Genomic DNA, 19,668 nt, shown 5'->3' with positions numbered 1-19,668 from the left:
AGCCAGAAAGGGTGGGCCCGTCTCATTGTGCCAAGGCGGGCCTGCCGGCCAGCTGAAAGAAAGACCCTTCTGTCCGGCCAATGTTGAAAGGTTAGTGTGTGGGGTGGGGTCCGGAGGGTGGATGTTAGTGGGGGATCCAGAGGGGGGTGTTAGCGTGGGGGATGTCCGGGGGGCGTCCTCCGGCAGGAGGGTTTGGGCACCCTCCTGCTGGCAATCGTGGTAGGGTGGGGGTCTTTTTTCAGCAGGAGGGGTTGGGCACCCTCCTGCCCGCGATCATTGGGGGGGGGACAGGCAGCCATAGCTGCATACTTATCATGGCAGGGAGATCCCTTTCCATAAGTGTAGCATCTGTGTCTACACTAACCCGGTTCTGTAACTGGCGTCTGTAACATGACGTCGGTTACAGAATTGGGTTAATTTTAGGTGGGCTTAGGCCCAATTCTTTATAGGACATCCCTCCTGGGCGTCTTATACAGAATCCGGGCCTTAGTTGTTTTTGTTGAGGATGTGATATTTGATTTGTCTGAAATTTTGAAACTGAATAAAAAATATTTGGACATTTAGTATGTCTAATTTTAAAAATCAAATACCACATCATGACATATCCTACTTTTTGCTGCATGGAGAGAGAGAAATGACACATACCTTAGCATTCTGTTTGTAAAAGGTGACTGTGGTAATGTTAAACCTTGATGTTTGTGTATTGTGTTGAAATGTGAGCATAACAGTAATTAAAGGGAAAACCAATATTTCTGGTATCTCAGCTGCATGCAGATGTTCTATAAGAAATGCATTCCATGGAATGCTAATGAATTTCTACAATAAATGAAAACACCTACATGCGGCTAGAACACTGGGAGAAGCATGTACTGTACTTTTATCTTTATATGTATGGACTATATAAAGTGATGTATACATATTTTAAGCAACTTTTGGATTATTCAAGTTTTCAGTCTCTCCAGGAGGTCAGTAATTCCATTTGCAGTAAGTATGTGGAGGGTCAAGGAATGACTAGGGACCAGGTGCTTGGACAACAGGTGTGGCATCAGAATGTTTGTGAGCCTACATAGCCCAGAATTACAAGAGGGATGATTCTGCTGGGGTGACTTAATAAATTCTATTGTATTCTTTTTTAAAATATTATTTATAAGTTTATTCATTTGTTACATCATATAACAATTTATCAGCAATTACACACTATTCAAAATTATAATAAAATTACCAAACTTAAAGTATTATCAAGTCCACATTATTATTGGGGCTGAATATCAACTAGAATCACATCAATTAAAGGATAAGGAAGAAAAACATTCCCTGAAATCAGGTACAATCTAGTCTTTTTCTATATCGCTTCACTTATTCTCAACCTCTAAACTTGTTGCAGGAATAGGATCTTTTTAAATTTTACCTTGAAGAAATATTTCCAGTTGGCCTGGATCAAAAAAGATATACTTTATAGTGTCATAAGTCACCAAGCACTTACATGGGAATTTAAGAAAAAAAAAAAGGGCCCCTATAGCCAAAATAGAAGGCTTAAGTTGCAGAAATTTTTTCCTCCTATATTGCGTCTGTTTAGAGACGTCTGGAAAAACATTTAATTGTTGCCCACAAAACAAAGCACTTTTATTTGCAAAATATAAGAATATCTTGCTTTTCTAATATTGTTCTAAAGGTTACCAACAATGTTGCTCTCTTGGCTATATAATCTTTAGAAGATTCAAGAAATTGGGATACATTTAAACTATCAGATAGAACTTTAGATCCACTTGGGATATAATAAAGGTTATCAGGTACAAAACCTTCTATCTCATTATAGCAAAGAACATCTTTCAGATACATTTTTAATAATTCAATAGGAGACAAATAGTGTGATATAGGGAAATTAAAAAATCTAAGATTCCTAGATCTCATAATATTTTTAATTTTTTCCATCTGTAGGTTTAATGAAATATTATTTTTAATATTAGATGTTACACGTGATTGCATTACAGATACAGATGCCTCCATTTTATCCATTCTTTTTTCAGTTACAGCCAATTGAGTTTCTTGTTCAGTTACCTTATTAGTAATATCTGTTGAAAATTGACAAAGTTTTACCACTGTGTCTTGTTTACTACAGAGCAGACATCTTGAAGTGTGATAACTTTATCACTGGAATCAGGCGTAGAATTAGGCCCCATAGGCATTGAAACAGGAGAAACAGATAAAGTTTTTTTTTCTATCAAAGACTTTTTTGAAACCAGCTCAAATGGTTGAGGAGAAGTTAATTCCAGTCCTTCTATGGAGATGTAATCTTCTTCACCTTGTAAAGTTAATATAGGTTGAGGTGGAGGTGAAGGTTCGCCTGAGGAGAGAGAGGCAGATTGGAATTGAAGTTCAATCTTACCTCTGGAAGAAATATCAGAATATGGGCAGAGATGACGATCCATTGGGCCGATTATGGTAGAGGCAGTGACAATCTTTGCCTTTCTTTTCCCCATAATTATTTCCTTTCCGCTCCTCGCTCCTTTCGGCTCCGAAGGGGCTCCAAAGGGGCGTATCCTGCCCCTTTAGACACATGATCATGGGCCGCGTACCACGGGTGTCATAGGTTTAAATCTCTCAGGAGAGAGAACCTCCCCTCCTGAAGTCGGCGATGCCGGGTGATGTCCGCAGGGGTGCCTGATTTAGCTGGTAATGCTCCTTCTGAGGAAGTCAGCCCTCTATTCCGTGGACTCACAGGTTTAAATCTCTCAGGAGAGAGGAACTCCCCTCCCAAAGTGTGCGATGCCAGGTGATATCTGCAGGGGTGCCTGATTTAGCTGGCAATGCTCCTTCTGAGGAAGTCAGCCCCTCTATTGTATTCTATTTAAAATATGGTTAGGAGAAACTCCTGATTATATGCCACATCTAGTTAATTGTTCTAATAACCCATCTTTGAACTTAAGAAACAATGATATTTTTCAGTATCCAGTCATTAGGAACATTAGATACAATAGAACTTTTAACTCCACATAGGCATATCAAGCAGCAAAACTGTGGAAAGCATTACTAACTAATATTATTAATCAGCAATCTAATTTTAAATGTTTAAAAAAAGACCTAAAGATCTATTTATTTCAAGAATTTGTTACTAATAATTCCTAAATATTGTAGTACTTGTTTTTAATTTCTATTACCATAATTACTTTATGTAAATGCTGTGAACTTAATGGAAGTATTGGCGGTATACAAATAAAGATTGTATTGTATTGTATAGTATTAGTATAAAGTGTGTGAAAAAGTTGGCAATCTTAAAGTCTTCAATCCAAATATTAATGACTGAACTACTCTAATAAAACTTTTTAGAAAAAATTGCTTGCTAGCCCAATCCACTGTAAAGGCTGCAGGAATATTTCTGAAGTGCTTTGACTTGAAAATGTGTTACTGTTCTGTATAAATGGAAGGTGTTATATAAAAATACATGATTTCAGTCTATATCATTTGGGAGGCATTTGGGCCTTGACCCAGAGAAGGAAGAATGATGACTGCTGCTGTCATGACAACTTCCACTGACTGAAGAGTGTCACGGAGTTGACAGTTTGGCACTTCATCTGGACCCATATCTTATATACATTTTTTCAAAACTGAGTTTTAGATAGATAGCCTAAAAAAATATATAGCTATATACTGTAATCTATATCTATGTGGAAGACATTATTCTGAAACACGTTTTCTCAATCTGTTCTGTTTAGATTGATAGAGAGTACCGGGTACAGATGGCTTTATTTGCAGCTGGGTTCCCCGTCCCTAAACCTTTACTATACTGTAAGGATGCTGCAGTGATTGGGACAGAGTTTTATGTAATGGAGCATGTACAGGTGAGCCAATTTTTTTTTTAGTTCAAATATTTTTATTAGTTTTATAATAATAACCCCCCCCCCCAAGTATACAATGTATATAATAATAATGTATATACAACCAGATATCTCATATCAAACATAAGTAACAGGTCAGCACACATATTTCAGCCGAGGATATGGATGCTAAGCATGAAAGAAAATTCCCAACGAGCATCACAACATAGGATAAATTAAGCAGGGACCAAAAACTCTGTATATACCATATATACAGGTGAGCCAATTTGAATAATGTAATGCAGATTTGTCTTCTATTGCAAACTTTCAAGGCTTGTGTTGCAATAGGAATTATTTGTTGCTTTTGCATATTAGAGGAGATGCAGTTATGGGGCAAACTGAAATCTGTCAAATGAATAATCAGAATAATATTAAATCTAGTGCTTAGTAGGCAGCTTCTTAAGGGTAGCCATATAAAATCCCTTCATCCTCCCAATCTCTACCTGATTTCAGAGGAGAGAAGCAGCTATCTTGATACCTAGTGGTACCTGGAGGGTTAAATCTTTCACTGGATGACTGAAGTGCACATTATCCTTAGACAATCAGGCAATATATTCTCACATGTGAGTGACACCATCCATGGAGCCTGTACTTCCATTTGAAGATTTTTAGAAAGTTTGTGACTGTTTGCACCATGCATGCAGAAGTGCCTTTCTGCCTGACACCGGCTTTACGAGGTTGTCACGTCTTCTTCATTCTGCAACATTGAAAAACTCTCAACTTCGTTCCTTCAAGTTTGCCATCCCGCTTCTTTTTTCCATTATTTTCAGACTTGTTTGTTGTTTATTATTCTATTACCTTAAAAAAAAAAAAAATTAATTAAATTAAATTAATAGGTTTCAATGTCAAGGGGCCCTCTGGCAACTTTCATACCTTTGCCCCTTTTGTCAGAGTCGATGGTTTTTCAGCCTTCTTTCTACTCCATCACAGTCTCGTCCTTTCCAGCTGGCCCTGACTCCGGGGCTATATACAAATACAGAACTAAAAGATCTAAACAGGGGTGGGCAACTCCGGTCCTTGAGGGCCGGAATCCAGTCGGTTTTTCAGGATTTCTCCAATGAATATGCATTGAAAGCAGTGCATGCAAATAGATCTCATTCATCTTCATTAGGGAAATCCTGGAAACCTGACTGGATACCGGCCCTCGAGGACCAGAGTAGCCCACCCCTGATCTAGAAGGACAAAATCAATGATAACAAACTACCACAATGTTTTTTTAGAAATATTAGACCTGGAGTCGGATTTCCAGCGACTTGGACTTTTCTGTAGTGCCGATCCCTGTTGGTACTGCTAGACATTGAATAGCGTCTGTGGCATATTTAGCATTGAGTCTATTTGGTGCATGTCTTTCATTGATGCCATTGCAATGGACATCAACTTCACATAACGTCATTGGCATATCTAGCTTTGAGTCTATTTGATGCATGCCTCTTGTCGATGTCATCGTTCTTTGATGCAGGTTGTCATTTCTGTGATGCAGGTTGTCATTTCTGAAGCACATCGCCTATTGAGGCTTTGGACACCTGCTGCACTTTCAGTACCAGTTAGCGGCATGCGGTACCGATGCCACCTCTTCATATATTGATGGTGCACATTTTTTCTTCATTGTTGAAGGAGCTGCATTAAGTTAACCTCAACAGCATTGTAGGAACCGGTGGATAAGCCAATGGTACTGGTGCACTCTTCTGGAATCAACTGAAGGAGTTCTTCCAGATGAATATCGCTTGCATGGGACATCGCTGCTAACTTCCAATCCCTTGGTACCAGCCTGCTTCCGCCCCGGGGGTCTTGGGGGGGATGGGAGGGGGGAAATTCCCTCTGCGTCCACTCTGGTTCAGCTCCCGTCAGCGCTGGTTTCGTCCCCTTCTCTTCTTTCATCCAAGCGGCCGAGGGTCTCTTAGGACGATGATTTTTTGTATGAGGAGAAGTTTTTGCTTGATGAAGACCTGGACCCCTTGGTGGTCCTCCAGGATCCTCTTGATGGAACAGATGCTGCTGGCAGAGGTTTTTCGGTTCCGCCAGATGGCGAGGATGCATCGGTGGTGCGCATCTTTCAGTGGGAAGAGCTCCAGGAGCTTATTCTGCAGGTTTCCTCGGTGTTGTGCTTTGAGGAGGACGCAAAGGAGCCCCTGCTTATCGTGGGCCCCCTACTTTGGGGGATCCACTCAGCCTCCCGCTCTTTTCCTATGCATCAGAATATTTAGGATATTTTGTTTGTGCAGTGGAAGACACCGGAGTTGCCCTTTCATTTTGTGCACTCTATGGCTTGCCTATATCCCATCCCGGAAAGGAATAGGGATACCTTGAAGTTGCTGTGGTGGACGTGGTTTTAGTCATCGCGAAGCAGCATACAGTGCTGGTAGAGGGTGGCTCAGCTTTGAGGGTCTCTGAGGAGCGTAGGTTGGAGTCTCTTAAGTAGAATTTTGATGTCACTGCCCTAGTGGTGCAGGCAGTGATGTGTGGCAGTCTGGTGGCTCGGGCTTGTTTTCGGTTGGCCGAGCATGTCCTTGACTGTGAGTCTGACTGGTCCTTAATGGAATAGGAAGTAGCCAAAATTGAGATGGGTGCTTCTTATCTTTCAGAAGCCATGTATGATCTGTTGTGGGCGTTGGCCAAGTCCATGGCTCTTGGGGTGGCCGCTCGTCGTACCGTGTGGCTCCGGGCTTGGTCAGCAGATGCAGCATCTAAGGCTAAGCTGACAAAATTTCCCTTTCGGGGGTCTTTCTTGATTGGCGAGGATTTGGATAAGTTGATTCAGACTTTAATGGATGCTAAGGTGCCCCATCTTTCTGAAGACTGTGCCTGCCCACCTGCGCGGGGTCTTGTTGCTTGGGAGCGTTTGCTTGATTTCCGCATATACCGTCCTGGTCGAGGGGCAGCTTCTTTTCCTGCCACCAGGTCTCCCCTGGGCTGTTTCAGCGCATGCAATCCTTTCAGGGGACCCTTCAGGGAGGATGTTATCCTTCCGCTGGTTCCCCCATCGCCCACCCTGTCCAATGACTCCTTGCCGGTGCCTCCCCTCGTGCCGGTGGGCGCACAGTTATGGGATTTTTACCAGGGATAGGCTGAAATCACGATGGATCTGTGGGTCCTGGAGGTGATTCGGGACGATTATGCTCTGGAGTTTTTCGGCTCTTTGCCAGTTCACTTTCTTGCTTCTCCTTGTCAGGCGGAATGGAAGAAGCGGGCATTTTGCCAGATGCTTCAGAGTTGCTAGACCTCAAAACAGTAGTTCCAGTGCCTCAGGAATGTTGCACCAGCCGGTATTCTATTTACTTCGTGGTGCCAAAAAAAGAGGGGTCTTTTCTGCCCATCGTGGATCTGAAGGGGGTCAACAGGACTCTCCAAGTTCTGTCTTTTCACATTAAGACCCTGAGATCTGTCATTCTGGTGGTTCAGCCAGGGGAATTCCTGACCTCTCTCAATCTGACTTGCATGTTCCTTTGCTTTGTGATCTTGGGACGGCACTATCAGTTTTGTGCTCTTTATTTTAGTCTGGCTATGACTCTACGGACGTTCACCAAGATTATGGTGGTCGTGGCGGTGGCCTTGCGCAAAGAGGGCATTCTGGTTCACCCCTATCTGGACGACTGGTTGATCCGAGCAAACCCCTTTCAGGAGAGCTCCCGAATTACAGCTCGGGTTCTGGAGTTCCTACAGTCGCTGGGATAGGTAGTCAATGTGTCCAAGAGCTGGTTGGCTCTGTCTCAGTGCCTGGAGTACCTTGGGGTTCTCTTCAACACCAGCTTGGGAGTCCGAATGATGAAGTTGCAGTCACAGATTTGCCTTCTGATGGCTTCCTGGTGACCTCAGATGCAGGATTTTCTCCAGGTCTTAGGGTTGATGACGGCTTCCCTGAATGTGGTTTGGTGGGCCCGAGTTCACAGGCGCCCACTTCAGTATGCTCTGCTGAAGCGGTGGTCGCCCCAGTTGCAAGATCTGGACTCTCCCGTTCCTCTTCGGGGGTTGGTTCATTGCAGTCTCCATTGGTGGCTCCATTCTTCCAGTCTGGATCCTCGATGGACTGTGCTCCTCACAGACGCCAGTCTCCTTGGCTGGGGAGCTCAATGTTTTGGTCATTTAGCTCAGGGAAGCTGGTCTCCAGAGGAGGTGTTTTGGTCGATCAATGTTCTGGAGACTAGAGGCATAAAATTGGCATTGCTAGCATTCCAGACCTTGTTGATGGGCAAGTCTGTTCAGGTTCTCTCGGACAATGCCACAGTGGTGGCCTACGTCAATCATCAGGGGGTACCCAAGAATTGTCTGGTGGCCCAGGAGGCTGCTGCTCATGGTCTGGGCAGAGACTCATCTTCTGGACATCTCTGCTTCCCACATAGCAGGAGTGGAGAATGTCCAGACGGAGTTCCTCAGTTGTCATGTGTTAGATCCTGGAAAGTGCTATCTCGGTCCAGGTTAAATGTATGGACTTGGGAACACCCGGTCATGGACCACATAGCCACAAATGTCAATGCCAAAGCTCCCCGGTTCTTTAGTCGGTGCAGGGATGTTCAGGCCGAGGGGCTGGATGCTTTGGTACAACCTTGGCCAGCGGTGGGCCTCCTGTAAGTGTTTCCTTGGTGGCCGATGGTGGGCAGAGTTCTTCTTTGCATTGCTCAGCACCCTGGCCATGTGATCCTGGTGGCTCTGGACTGGCTCAGGCGCCCATGGTACGCTGATCTGGTTCGTCATCTTGTGGCAGATCCACTTCCACTTCCCCTATGACACAGTGCCTCATTCCAATTCCCGACCTTCTGACTCAGTGCCTATTCCAATGTTCGATCCGGGTCCCTTTTGTCATACGACTTGGCTCTTGAAAGGGAACACCTAGGTATGAAGGGTTATTCAGATAAAGTGATCTCCATTCTCTTTGGCTCCTGGAGGCTTTCCACTTCTTGGGCTTATGTGCATGTTTGGCATATTTTTGAGGAGTGGTGTGCTGTGCATGGAGTTCTTGTAGGATGGCCTGGACAGAAGCCTGACCTGGTCTTCTCCCCATGTTCAGCTTGTGCCTTTTCCGCTTTTCACGGGTTGCTGCAGGGTAAGTGCTTGACATCTGTTCCGGATGTGGTTCTCTTTTTGAGGGCAGCAAAATTGCTTCGGCCTCCAGTGCGGTCTTTGGTTCCGGCTTGGGATCTCAATCTGGTCCTGTCTGAGCACGTGCGCCCTTCCTTTGTTCCCCTGGGGTCCTGCTTGTTGAAGGACCTTATTCTCAAGGCGGTCTTCCTGGTGGCCATTACTTCTACGAGATGTATTTCTGAGCCGCAGGCTTTCTCGTGTAGGCCTCTCTTCCTGGAGTTTTCTAGGGAGTGGGTTGTGTTGTGGCCTGTTGCTTTCTTTCTGCCGAAGGTGGTCTTGTCTTTTTATGGTCTTCCCGATCTTGGGTAGTCAGGAGGGCTCTTCGGAGCAGAGGCAGTTGCGCAAGTTGGATGTCTGTCAGGTTCTTCGCTCTTATGTTCAGCAGACCCAGGAGTTCCGGAAGTCGGATCATCTTTTGTCCTCTTAGAAGGTCCTCGTAAGGGGGATGGCGCTTCCAAGGCTACCATTGTGCGCTGAATCAAGGAGACTATCGCTTCCGCATACCTTCTTCAGAAGAAGCCTGTTCTGGATTTTCTCAAGACTCATTCCACTTGAGATCAGGCAGCTTCTTGGGCTAAATCCTCTCTGGTGTTTCCAATGGATATCTGTAGGGCCGCGATTTGGTCTTCTCAGCATGCCTTTGTGCGATATTACCATGTAGACATCCAGGCGTGTCTGGATGCGGTGTTCGGTAAGCGTGTTCTGGTGGCGGCCCTATGGGGTTCCCACCCATGATGGGTACTGCTTTGGAACGTCCCATCAGTGAACTGTACCGGTCTGGAGAGGCGCTAAAGAAGGAGAAATTAGGTTCTTACCTACTAATTTTCTTTCTTTTAGACTCTCCTTACTGGTATAGTCCCCACTTGGTCTGTCTGTCTATTCACGTTAAGAGTGTGATTTTTTATTTTTATTTTTTTCCTGCGGGATCTGGTATTTTTCTATGGTCGTGGAGATTAAAGAACATTGGCTATGGCTCAGCTGGCATAGCTGGCGAACTGTGGGGACGTTTGCTGAAGGGGCTTTTTCTATGCAATTTCCAACAATATTGCTCTATGCTAGTTGTTACTCCTGTTTGGAGTGTTGTTACTGTTCTAATTAGCACTTCTTAGTTCTGCTTGGCTATTCATAGAACTGGTTATTAGAGGGAAGCACAGCTACTTGTATTACAACCAAAAGGTTTTGTCTCAGTCTCCACCTGGTGGCCATGGTGAGCTATTACCCATCAGTGAAATGTACTGGTCTGGAGAGTCTAAAAGAAGGAATATTAACAGGTAAGAACCTAATTTCTCCTTCCTGTAACCAGTGGAATAAAACTGGGACAAGTAGCAGCTCTTTGCTAGTCCAGGCATCATTTCAATGTGCAAGGCAAAGCGGATATAAGCCCCTGGTTTTCTGTTATTCTGAAACTCAGTTACAACTGTGGAATGTATCCTCATCTACAGGACCATTAACAAGAATGTAGCTTGGGTTAACTAGGCACATCAATGACTGCTGCAATGTTAAGGTGAGGGGGCATTGGGAGTAATGGGTGAAGGTAGAAAACGAGGGGAAGATTAGAATAAGAAGAACGGATCAGGAGAAGAAGTGAAGAGGATAGACGAGAGGGAGAGGTATAACAGACTGAAGGGTGCAGAAGTAATAAAAGACTGGAGGAGAGGAGTTAAAATCAGAAGAGTGGAAGACTGGAAGGGTGCAGATGCAACTGATAAGAAAGCAGACCCTTTTGGAAGAGAGTACAGACTGGTCATAATTAGGAGGTGTGGGGTAGGAGTTGTGAGAGTAAAGAACACAATAGGAAAGAAGAGTAAAAACAAAGTGAAAGAATGAAAATGAAGCATGAAAGAGAGAAAGTTGGAAAATTGGTTGCTTTAGGGTACAATACGTAAAATCAGAGAGATTTTCAAATACATGCATATTAAGGAACAGACATCATACAAATATACAAAAATTGCTGCAGAATTACCTCCAAACTGGCAAAGGTCTCATTCATTTTCTTCTTACTGAGTTGCCACTTTGCTGTATTTGTTTTGTACTTAAGATCATTGTCTTGTTGAAAGGTGGATCTTTTCTACAGTTCCAGTTGGTTGGAACAGGTTTTGTTCAAAAACGTACCTGTGGGGTGGGGTAAATTTTCCAAACTTTTATAGGAATCATCAAGCCTATATTTTACGTCAGGGTATGTATTGGGTCCTCACAGAACTCATGGAAAACATCCCAGACTGGTTATATTTGGAATGGCAACTCATGTTTCCTTTATATTTCTCTCATGTTATTAGTGTAACAATGCCTAGGAAATATAAAGAGAATAGAATATTGATAGATACATGGAAGACCTTACGTTGTGTCAGCAATTTAGCACCTGACCCAATACATAAATCAACAAATCAATCCATTTGGCTAAACTCCAAGATTAAAATTGGCGGTTTTAAAATTGTTTGGAAGTATTGGATTATTGCAGGCATACAAACTTTAAATGATGTTATTTCAAATGGAAAACTGCTTGATTTTTCGCAGTTGCAACATAAATATGGCCTAAATAAGTCACAAAGTTTTAAATGGTTGCAGCTGAAGCAGGCTATTCAGGAGGGGTTCCCTGAATGGAAAAATCTTAACAATCAGTATAGTCTGGAATTTTTATGCTTTCAAGCTGATTTTCTGGGACACCAGGCCGCACAGTGGTATAAATTGCTATCTGGATTTATGAATAAAAAACCAAAGACTGGTCTTAGAGACATTTGGAGCATTGAGATTAAGCATCAAATTTCTGCATCTCAATGGCCACGAATTTGGACTTGGAGAATGAGATGTACAGTGTCTGCATCTATGAGACAAACTTGGTTCTTTTTGTTACATAGAGCATTTTGGACCCCAGTTAGATTACAAAAGTTGGATTGCTCTAAGTCTAATAGATGCTGGCATTGTAATCTGGAAGCAGGGACTCTAGATTATCTACTTTATTTTTGTCCCTGTATTATGGCCTTTTTGGAAATTAATTTGGTCCCAAATTAATGGCTCTATCATACGATACAATTCTATTTGGAACGTCCATGAGAATAAAAAGTCAAATTTCATCTAATAATAATAAACTTTTATTAATAATGACAGGAGTTGCCATTCAGCATATTACTAGAAATTGGAAAGACTATACCAGATTTAATTACACCTTCTGGTGGAACTCATTATGCCATATATACAAAATGGAAAGGACAATTGCATGCAAAAAGGAAATTATAACAATTTCAAAAAAAATTGGGGGACCATTGATAACATATTGTAATGAGTAGAACTGAGACCAGAAATTGAGCTGATCTAAAGCTAAGTAAATTTATTTTAGCCACTATTTATGAACTATTTAAGTATTTAAACATTAAATTATATAAAAAAATTATAAAGAATACAAGCACAAAAAAAGTCTAAGAAAATTAAGAAAATATAAGGATCCGATGACGAGAGGAAGTGTAAAGCCACTTACTATTAAGATTTATTGAGTGGGGAGGTGGCCTCGCTGAGGATCATGTGAGAGATTTTGCAATTGAAAAAGGTTTAAGTATATAAGATTTGTAATCCCTTATATATTGAGGCTGTGAATTACTATTGCCTTTTTCTTTAAGAAGTTATATGAGTTGGGTGCCTTTGAGTCTAATTTATTCTTACTTTGAACACATTACATATATGATATGTTTGATTTACATTATTTGTGGAAAGGGTGGGTGTGGGAGGGATTTAAAATATGTATTGAAATAACAATATGAAATAATTTTCAAGTGATGTATAGGAATTAACTGATGTAATATTGTTCACTTGGTGTAAGATGAAAAACTGAATAAAGAATTGGAAAAAAAAAAACCAAAAACGTACCTGTGTTTTGCATTATGCATCTTGCTTTCAGTCTTCACAAGCCTCCCTGTTCTCAATGCTGCAAATCATCCCCATAGGAATAATGTTAGCAGGATAATGTACATATTGTGATTTGATTTGTTTTGTTTTACATTGTGGATAGTGCATTGGGATTTTCAGCCCAGTGTGCTGTAGCCGCTAATCCCTAACATTCTATTTTGTTTGATCAGAAAAGGGATGAGGAACAAAACAGGCTATTATCTCACACTCCTCAACCTAACTCAATTTTAGAAAATTGATAAAAACGAGTTTGTTCAAGCGATTTGTAAATTAAGAATTCCATAGCACTGCAAATTCAACCATTAACCTTAAGAACTTTATAGCTTTCTACTTCTTCCAATTATATAAGATTGTATAGATCTCTTTGAATTGTTGGCCTCTTCGCTGATTGTCCAGTGCTTCTTGTTGTAAACCGCCTCGAACTTTTCATGGCTTTGGCGGTATATAAAAATAAAATTATTATTATTATTATGCTTCTATCTGTATGCATATCTGGTCACCCCACCAGAAAAAAGGATATAATGCAACTGGAAAAGGTTCCGTGAAGGGCAGCAAAAATGATAAGAAGATAGAACATCTTCCTTATGAAGATAGGCTGAACAGGTTAGAGCTGCTTGGAGTAAAGATGACTGAGACAGATTGGGAGATTTAGGGCTCCTTTTCCTAAGCTGCGATAGCGGTTTTAGCGCACGCTAAATTGCCCCACGCGCTAGACCTTATCGCTGGCATTTAGCTGGCGTTAGTTGTAGCCGCTTAGCGCAGGTTTAATGCGCGCTAAAATCCTGCGTGCGCTAAAAACGCTATCGCAGCTTAGTAAAAGGAGCCCTTAGCGGTATATGACACCATATTAAATTAAATATGACAGAAGTTTTATAACAGTATGATGTGGGTGGAACAATGAAATAACCATTCCCTATTTAACCTGTCAAACACAAAAACAAAAGGACACTCAATGAAACTAATGTCCAGCAGACTGAAAACAAACCATATAATTAAAAAAATATATATTTTTCATAGTTAAGTTGTAGAATCTGTGGCCAAAGGATGTGGTTAAGACGACTAATATAGTGGTATTCAAAGGAAGATTATACAAATTCCTGGAGGAAAAGTCCATAATAAATTATTAGCCAGGTAGACTTGGGAGATCCATTACTCATCCCTGGAAATGAATTGTAGGAAATAGATTCATCTTTTAGGATCTTCTGAGTAGTTGGGGCCCAGGCTGGCCATTATCTGGATGATGGGCTCAATTTTGGCCTGACTCATCTTGGCTTACAAACATATGTCCTTTAAAAGTATTAAGCCTCACAGACCCTGATTCTATAAACGGTGCCACTCTACATAGCTGTAAATCAACTATATGGTGCCATTTATAGAATCACGCCTAGCGGCGCCTAGGCATCTTTAGGCATTGCTAGGTATCGTAGAGTTAGGCACTGGTATATTAATCCAAGTTTTACCTGGCCTACGAGTTTACCGGTACCTAACTTGAACACCTAGTGATGCCTACGTTTACCACGCCTGTTCTCCGCCCCTAATCGTGCTTGCTTTTGAGGTAGGCATTGGAGGGCGCCTTGACTTAGGTGTCGCTAGGCGCAATGTGGAAATCCGCATGCAACCAAAATTGTCAATTTAAAAAATGATTTTTAATGGTGTGGCCAATTACCATTCCATTTATCCCATTAAAAAAAATTAGTTGCATTTGGATTTTCGTTAGGGTACCTAGCAGCACCTAACTTAGGCACCTTTTATAGAATCAGGGCCACAGTGACCTTCCTCACCAGTTTTCTTAATCTGCAGCTACTGACTTTGGAAGGACGGCTTGAGCAAGAGAGTGTCTTGGTGGTTCCATACACTTTCCACTTTACAATGTTCTTATGTTCTCCAAAGGGTTTTCAGATCTATTAAAATTTTCTTATAATCTTCTCCCAATCTGTTGTTTTGGAAGCTCAGATTAATTTTAGACCACAAAAATAAGTTGACTTTTCATCTAGGAGCATTCAAATCAATTCAGCTATTGTGAATGGACACAGGTGGGCTCTTATCAAGAATAGCTATACTGGGTCAGACCAATGGTTCTTCTAATCCATTTTCCTGTTTCCAACAGTGGCCAATCCAGATCACAAATACTTAGCAGAAACTCAAATAGTAGCAACATTCCATGCCACCGATCCTAGAGCAAACAGTGGCTTCCCCCATGTCTATCTCAATTGCATACTATGGATTTTTCCTCCAGGAACTTGTCCAAATCTTTTTTAAATCCAGATATGCTAACCACTGTAACCACATCTCTGGTGACCAGTTTCAGAGCTTAACTATTCGTTAAGTGAAATAATATTTCCTCCTATTTTGTTTTAAAACTATTACCATGTAACTTTATTGAGTGTCCTTTAGACTTCAAACTTTTTGAAAGAGTATAAAATTGATTCACTTTTACCCATTCTACATCACTCAAGATTTCATAGACCTCTATCATATTTCCCCTCGGCCATCTCTTTTCTAGGCTGAAGCATCCTAACCTCTTCACCCTTTTCTCATATGAGAGGAGTTCCATCTGCTTTACCATTTGCTCTTCTTTGAACTATTTCTAATTCCACTGTATCTTTTTTGAGATACAGATACTAGAATTGTACACAATATGCAAGGTAAGGTTGCACCAGGAGCAATACACAGCCATTATAAAAATCTTTTGTCTTATTTTTTTTATCCCTTACCTAATAATTCTTAGCATCCTGTTTGCTTTTTTGGCTGCCACTGCACACTAAGACATTTCAGCATATTGTCTATGATGACACTTAGGGCTCCTTTTACTAAGCTGCGATAGCGTTTTTAGCACGCGCTAAACCCACGCTACGTGGCTAGATGCTGGCATTAGCGTCTAGTGCGCATGCTAAAACCACTATCACAGCTTAGTAAAAGGAGCCATTAGATCTTTTTTGGGTGCCAACTCTTAAGGTGGACCATAGCATCAAGTAATATGACTTGGATTATTCTTTCCAACGTGTGTCACTTTGCATTTGTCCACATTAAATTTTAACTGCTATTTGGATACCCAGTCTTTCAATTTCCTAAGGTGTTCCTGCAGCTTTTCACAGTCTGCATATGTTTTAACAACTATGAATAGTTTTGTGTCATTTTTGGAATCAGAGTTAAGTTGGCATGACGATTTATGCAATCAAGTTCCTTTTTTGATTATTTCTGTAGTTGTTCTTTAATATTGAAAGTGTTGAGCATTTTATATAGATTAACAAAAGAAACTCCTTGTTAAATGCATTTTGAATTGTGGTTTTAAACAGCAGAATTTGTAACATGTAGAAAAGATAAAGATTTTACAAGGCACTGCATAATCAATTTCTTTTGTTTATGTATCAGTAAAATTCATGTAAACAATGTCCTTTGAATATCACTGATATACTTTCTTTGAATGCTTAAAGTAGATCTGTGTGGCTGACTCTGATGTACTTGTGGGTCAATATTATGATGTGGCTAGTCTGATGCATTATGATTTGTGCTTAGGGTCGCATCTTTAGGGATATCACCCTCCCCGAAGTCAGTCCTGCAGAGCGATCGGCTTTGTATGTTGCAGCGATAGAAACACTGGCCCAACTTCATTCTTTCAATTTGAATGCATTGGATCTTCAAGGATATGGAAAAGGAGAAGGATACTGCAAGAGACAGGTTTGTCAGTTATTTCCAGTTTCATTGGTTGGGCAAATCTAGCCAAGAGGGCAATATTTTCTTTATTTTTCTCCTTGGCAACCTGCTTTTTGCTGTGTGTATACCTTACACCCAAGGGCCTAGCCAAAGAGAGAAGACCAGCTAGACTAGAAACATATGATTTATTTTAGACTCACAGTGAAGGCTGTGGGTTCAGGTTTTGCTTCTTTTTCTAGTTCATCAAATTTCTACATGTGCTTTCAGCCTCTGATGGCTTGAAATACAAACAACTTCTTCCATGACTTTTGTTTGCACATCAGAATGGGCTAATCAGTGGTAAGTTTTCTCCCTCACTCAAGGGCTGTAGACATCAGCTCTGCAGCAGTTTCACTGGTTATGCAAAAGAGTAAGAAACCCTAGGGTATGCTGGAGTTTCCATCTTCTGCATTAAAGTAACTTTTTCTAGAGCAGAAAATGCCCCCCCCCCCCCAATCAATCTGTTCCGTCCCTTCTGGATTCCATATGCTAGGTGTTCAATCCCAACCCGAAATCCGGTTGCAGAAATCCAACACTTATCTGAGGATATGCTCCTCCTAGTTAGACTGAGAACTAGAGCAATATCCAGTTTCAATTTCTGCAAGCAATCCATGCAGAAGTCTTTTGAATTGCTCTGCTTTTTCTTATTTTTTCGCTTAAAGTTTGTCTTTTTCGGTGGCTTCAGTGACTTGAGACTCCTTTCTAGTAGTCCCCTGTCGGAGGAAAGGATGCAGTTCCACGAAGCCAGACTGCTGCCTCACTGAGAAACTTCGGTTGATCTGCTGTGTACCACCTTTCTTGGACTCGGGGTCTGTTCCCCTGGGAATTCGCTTACCTGCTGACCTTGTCACTGGTTTAAGCGCAGGCTGTATGCTTCTGGAGCGCCCCCTGGCTTTCAGGGCGCAGGCTGCATTTCTTGCCCCTGATCTCATGGAAAGATTTGTGGAGGTGGAGGTTACTGTCGGTATCCGGCTGACTGGCAGTCCGAAGATCGTTTGGAGCAGTTTCTGAGGCAGAAAAATCCTTTTCCTCCATTCAGCTGCTGTGAAAGTGATGACAGGTTGGAACTGCTGAGACTAAGACCTCCATTATTTCCTATGGGAACTTTGGGGGTGGCATTTTATAAATTGTTTTTCACAGTTTCTGAGGGTAGGGTTCAGGTCCCCAACCTTCCCAGACCCCAAATTGCTATTTTCTGTTTTTGGATTTTGTTTATTTTTGCTGTTTGTGGTGCGAATTCGCTGGCAGTGGCCATCTTGGATTTTAGTTTTATTTCTGCCTCAAAATCCCTTGATTTGATTAAGAATCATTTGGGTTGGACTCCCCAGCCCCTAATCTGTTGAATGTGTACTTTGGTTGCACTGGATTTGTGCCAGATCTGTGACTTTATACTGAGTGCATCAGCACGCTTGGGGAAGGGACGGGAGCTTTGGGCTTCAACTCCTTCAGGTCCCCCAGGGCTGGAGAGTCAGCCTGGGTACGGAGTTTCAGGGAAATATCTCGCTTAGAGGCCATTCTGGAGTTTGGTGCCAAATGCCTGCGTTCCGAGTCTGGGTACGAGTGTAGTACCCGGACTCGGTGTAGTACAAGTGCCTTAGCAGGGCCCTGCAGTGCTCATGGTGTGGCTTTTCACCGGACCTTTTTTCTGCTCTTCTGAAAAATGTATTCTTTGGACCTAGTTCGTTGAATGCATCCGGTGGGCGCAGTGGTATTCTCTAGCCTAGTTGCTTTTTCACAAACTCTCTCATCCGGCTATGGCAGAGCTCAATTGCTTTATGCCATTCGGATATTATGCCGCATTTGTCTCCTGACATTGCTTTTGTTTTGGATCTAGATGATACCCTTGCTGGCACTAGTCCATTCGGTCGACCTGGGAGTTCAGTTTTGGTTGAGAGATGCAGGACATTATTTGGGAGGGGCACAAGAAAGTTTTCTTTTGCCTGCCTCCAGATTTGTTTCTGGTCTCAGCTACAGATCAGCCGAAAAAGGAGTCAAAGGTTCGCACTACTTTGCAGCGTCTCTTCAACATCCGAGCACTAGTACCCATTCCAAGCCATGACTCAGGCTTCGGCAGATACTCTTTCTAATTCATCATGTCATAGTAAGATTGGAGGCTTATTCTGGATCTCATGTGAGTCACTTGCTTCCTGCGCATTTCTTGTTTCTGACTGGAAGCCGTAGGCACAGTCATTGCTGCTGTCTCCTGGGGAGTTCTAGTGTCCTTGAATCTTGCAGAGGCTTTCTTCCATATTCCAATATTTATGGAGTATCACAGATTTCTGCGTTTCCTTGTTCAGCAACAGCATTTCCGGTTCACAGCTCCATCTTTTGGCCTCGTGATGGCGCCCTGCGTTTTCACCAAAGTGATGGCTTTTCTTCACAGGCAAGTGGTCCTGGTTCCTCATTACTTGGATGATAAGTTGATCCAGGCTCTGTTTCGATAAGAGTGTGAAAGTGTGCTAGAGGCAGTAGTGTCTCTGCTAGAGGCTTTAGTTGGACTGTTAACTTCCAGAAGAGCCAGTTGATGTCGTCCCAGTCCTTCAACTCCTGGCAGGTTTGTGTGTTTCTTCCCAAGGCATGTGGACATGAACTATAACTCCAGATCAAAATTCTCCTGGACTGTCCAGCACCTGTTTGCAGGTGATGGGGTCCCTGACAGCCTCATTAGAATTGGTCCCCTGAACCACAGCATACATGTACCCTTTACTGGAGTTCCTCCTCTCTTAGTAGTCTCCACAGTGTCATCCCCTTCAGCTTCCACTCCCCTGGATGGTACCTGCTCACAGCAGTTTGAGCTGATGGCTTCAGGGGGAGGCTGGCTGCCAGGGCAGGTTTCTTCGGTTCTGAGTGGATGTCTATTATGATTGATGCCAGTCTGTTGGGTTAGGGTGCTCAATGTGGTGACCACTCCATTCAGGGGCATTGGACTCTTTGTCAATCAGTCATCTGGCGCTACAGGTTGTACATAACTGGTCAAGGGGGCACAAGAAGTGCTCCCTTGGGCCAGCAAGCTCCCATGCTGTTTCGCTGGGTGAAATAAATTCTTCTGTCACTATTGGCGGCCAATGTGGCCAGAGTCACCAAATTGCTGGCAGCCTTCCTCAGTTAACCAGTCCTAGACCTGGGA

At 42.4% G+C, this 19,668-nt stretch overlaps 1 protein-coding gene across 1 annotated transcript in view; it reads left to right on the top strand.

The window, feature by feature from the left end:
* The window catches only part of ACAD11 (acyl-CoA dehydrogenase family member 11), a 258,546-nt gene that overhangs the window by 22,828 nt on the left and 216,050 nt on the right, over nucleotides 1–19,668 (top strand). The window contains exons 3-4 of the mRNA XM_033929962.1: nucleotides 3,714–3,839; nucleotides 16,365–16,526. Coding sequence (XP_033785853.1) covers nucleotides 3,714–3,839; nucleotides 16,365–16,526 — 288 coding nt within the window. The remainder of the gene's footprint in view (nucleotides 1–3,713; nucleotides 3,840–16,364; nucleotides 16,527–19,668) is intronic.

This window comes from Geotrypetes seraphini, chromosome 2 (assembly GCF_902459505.1).
Source record: "Geotrypetes seraphini chromosome 2, aGeoSer1.1, whole genome shotgun sequence".
Taxonomy (NCBI): Eukaryota; Metazoa; Chordata; class Amphibia; order Gymnophiona; family Dermophiidae; genus Geotrypetes; species Geotrypetes seraphini.
The sequence above is the reverse complement of the archived record's forward strand: the minus strand, read 5'-3'. Positions and strand labels throughout refer to the sequence as shown.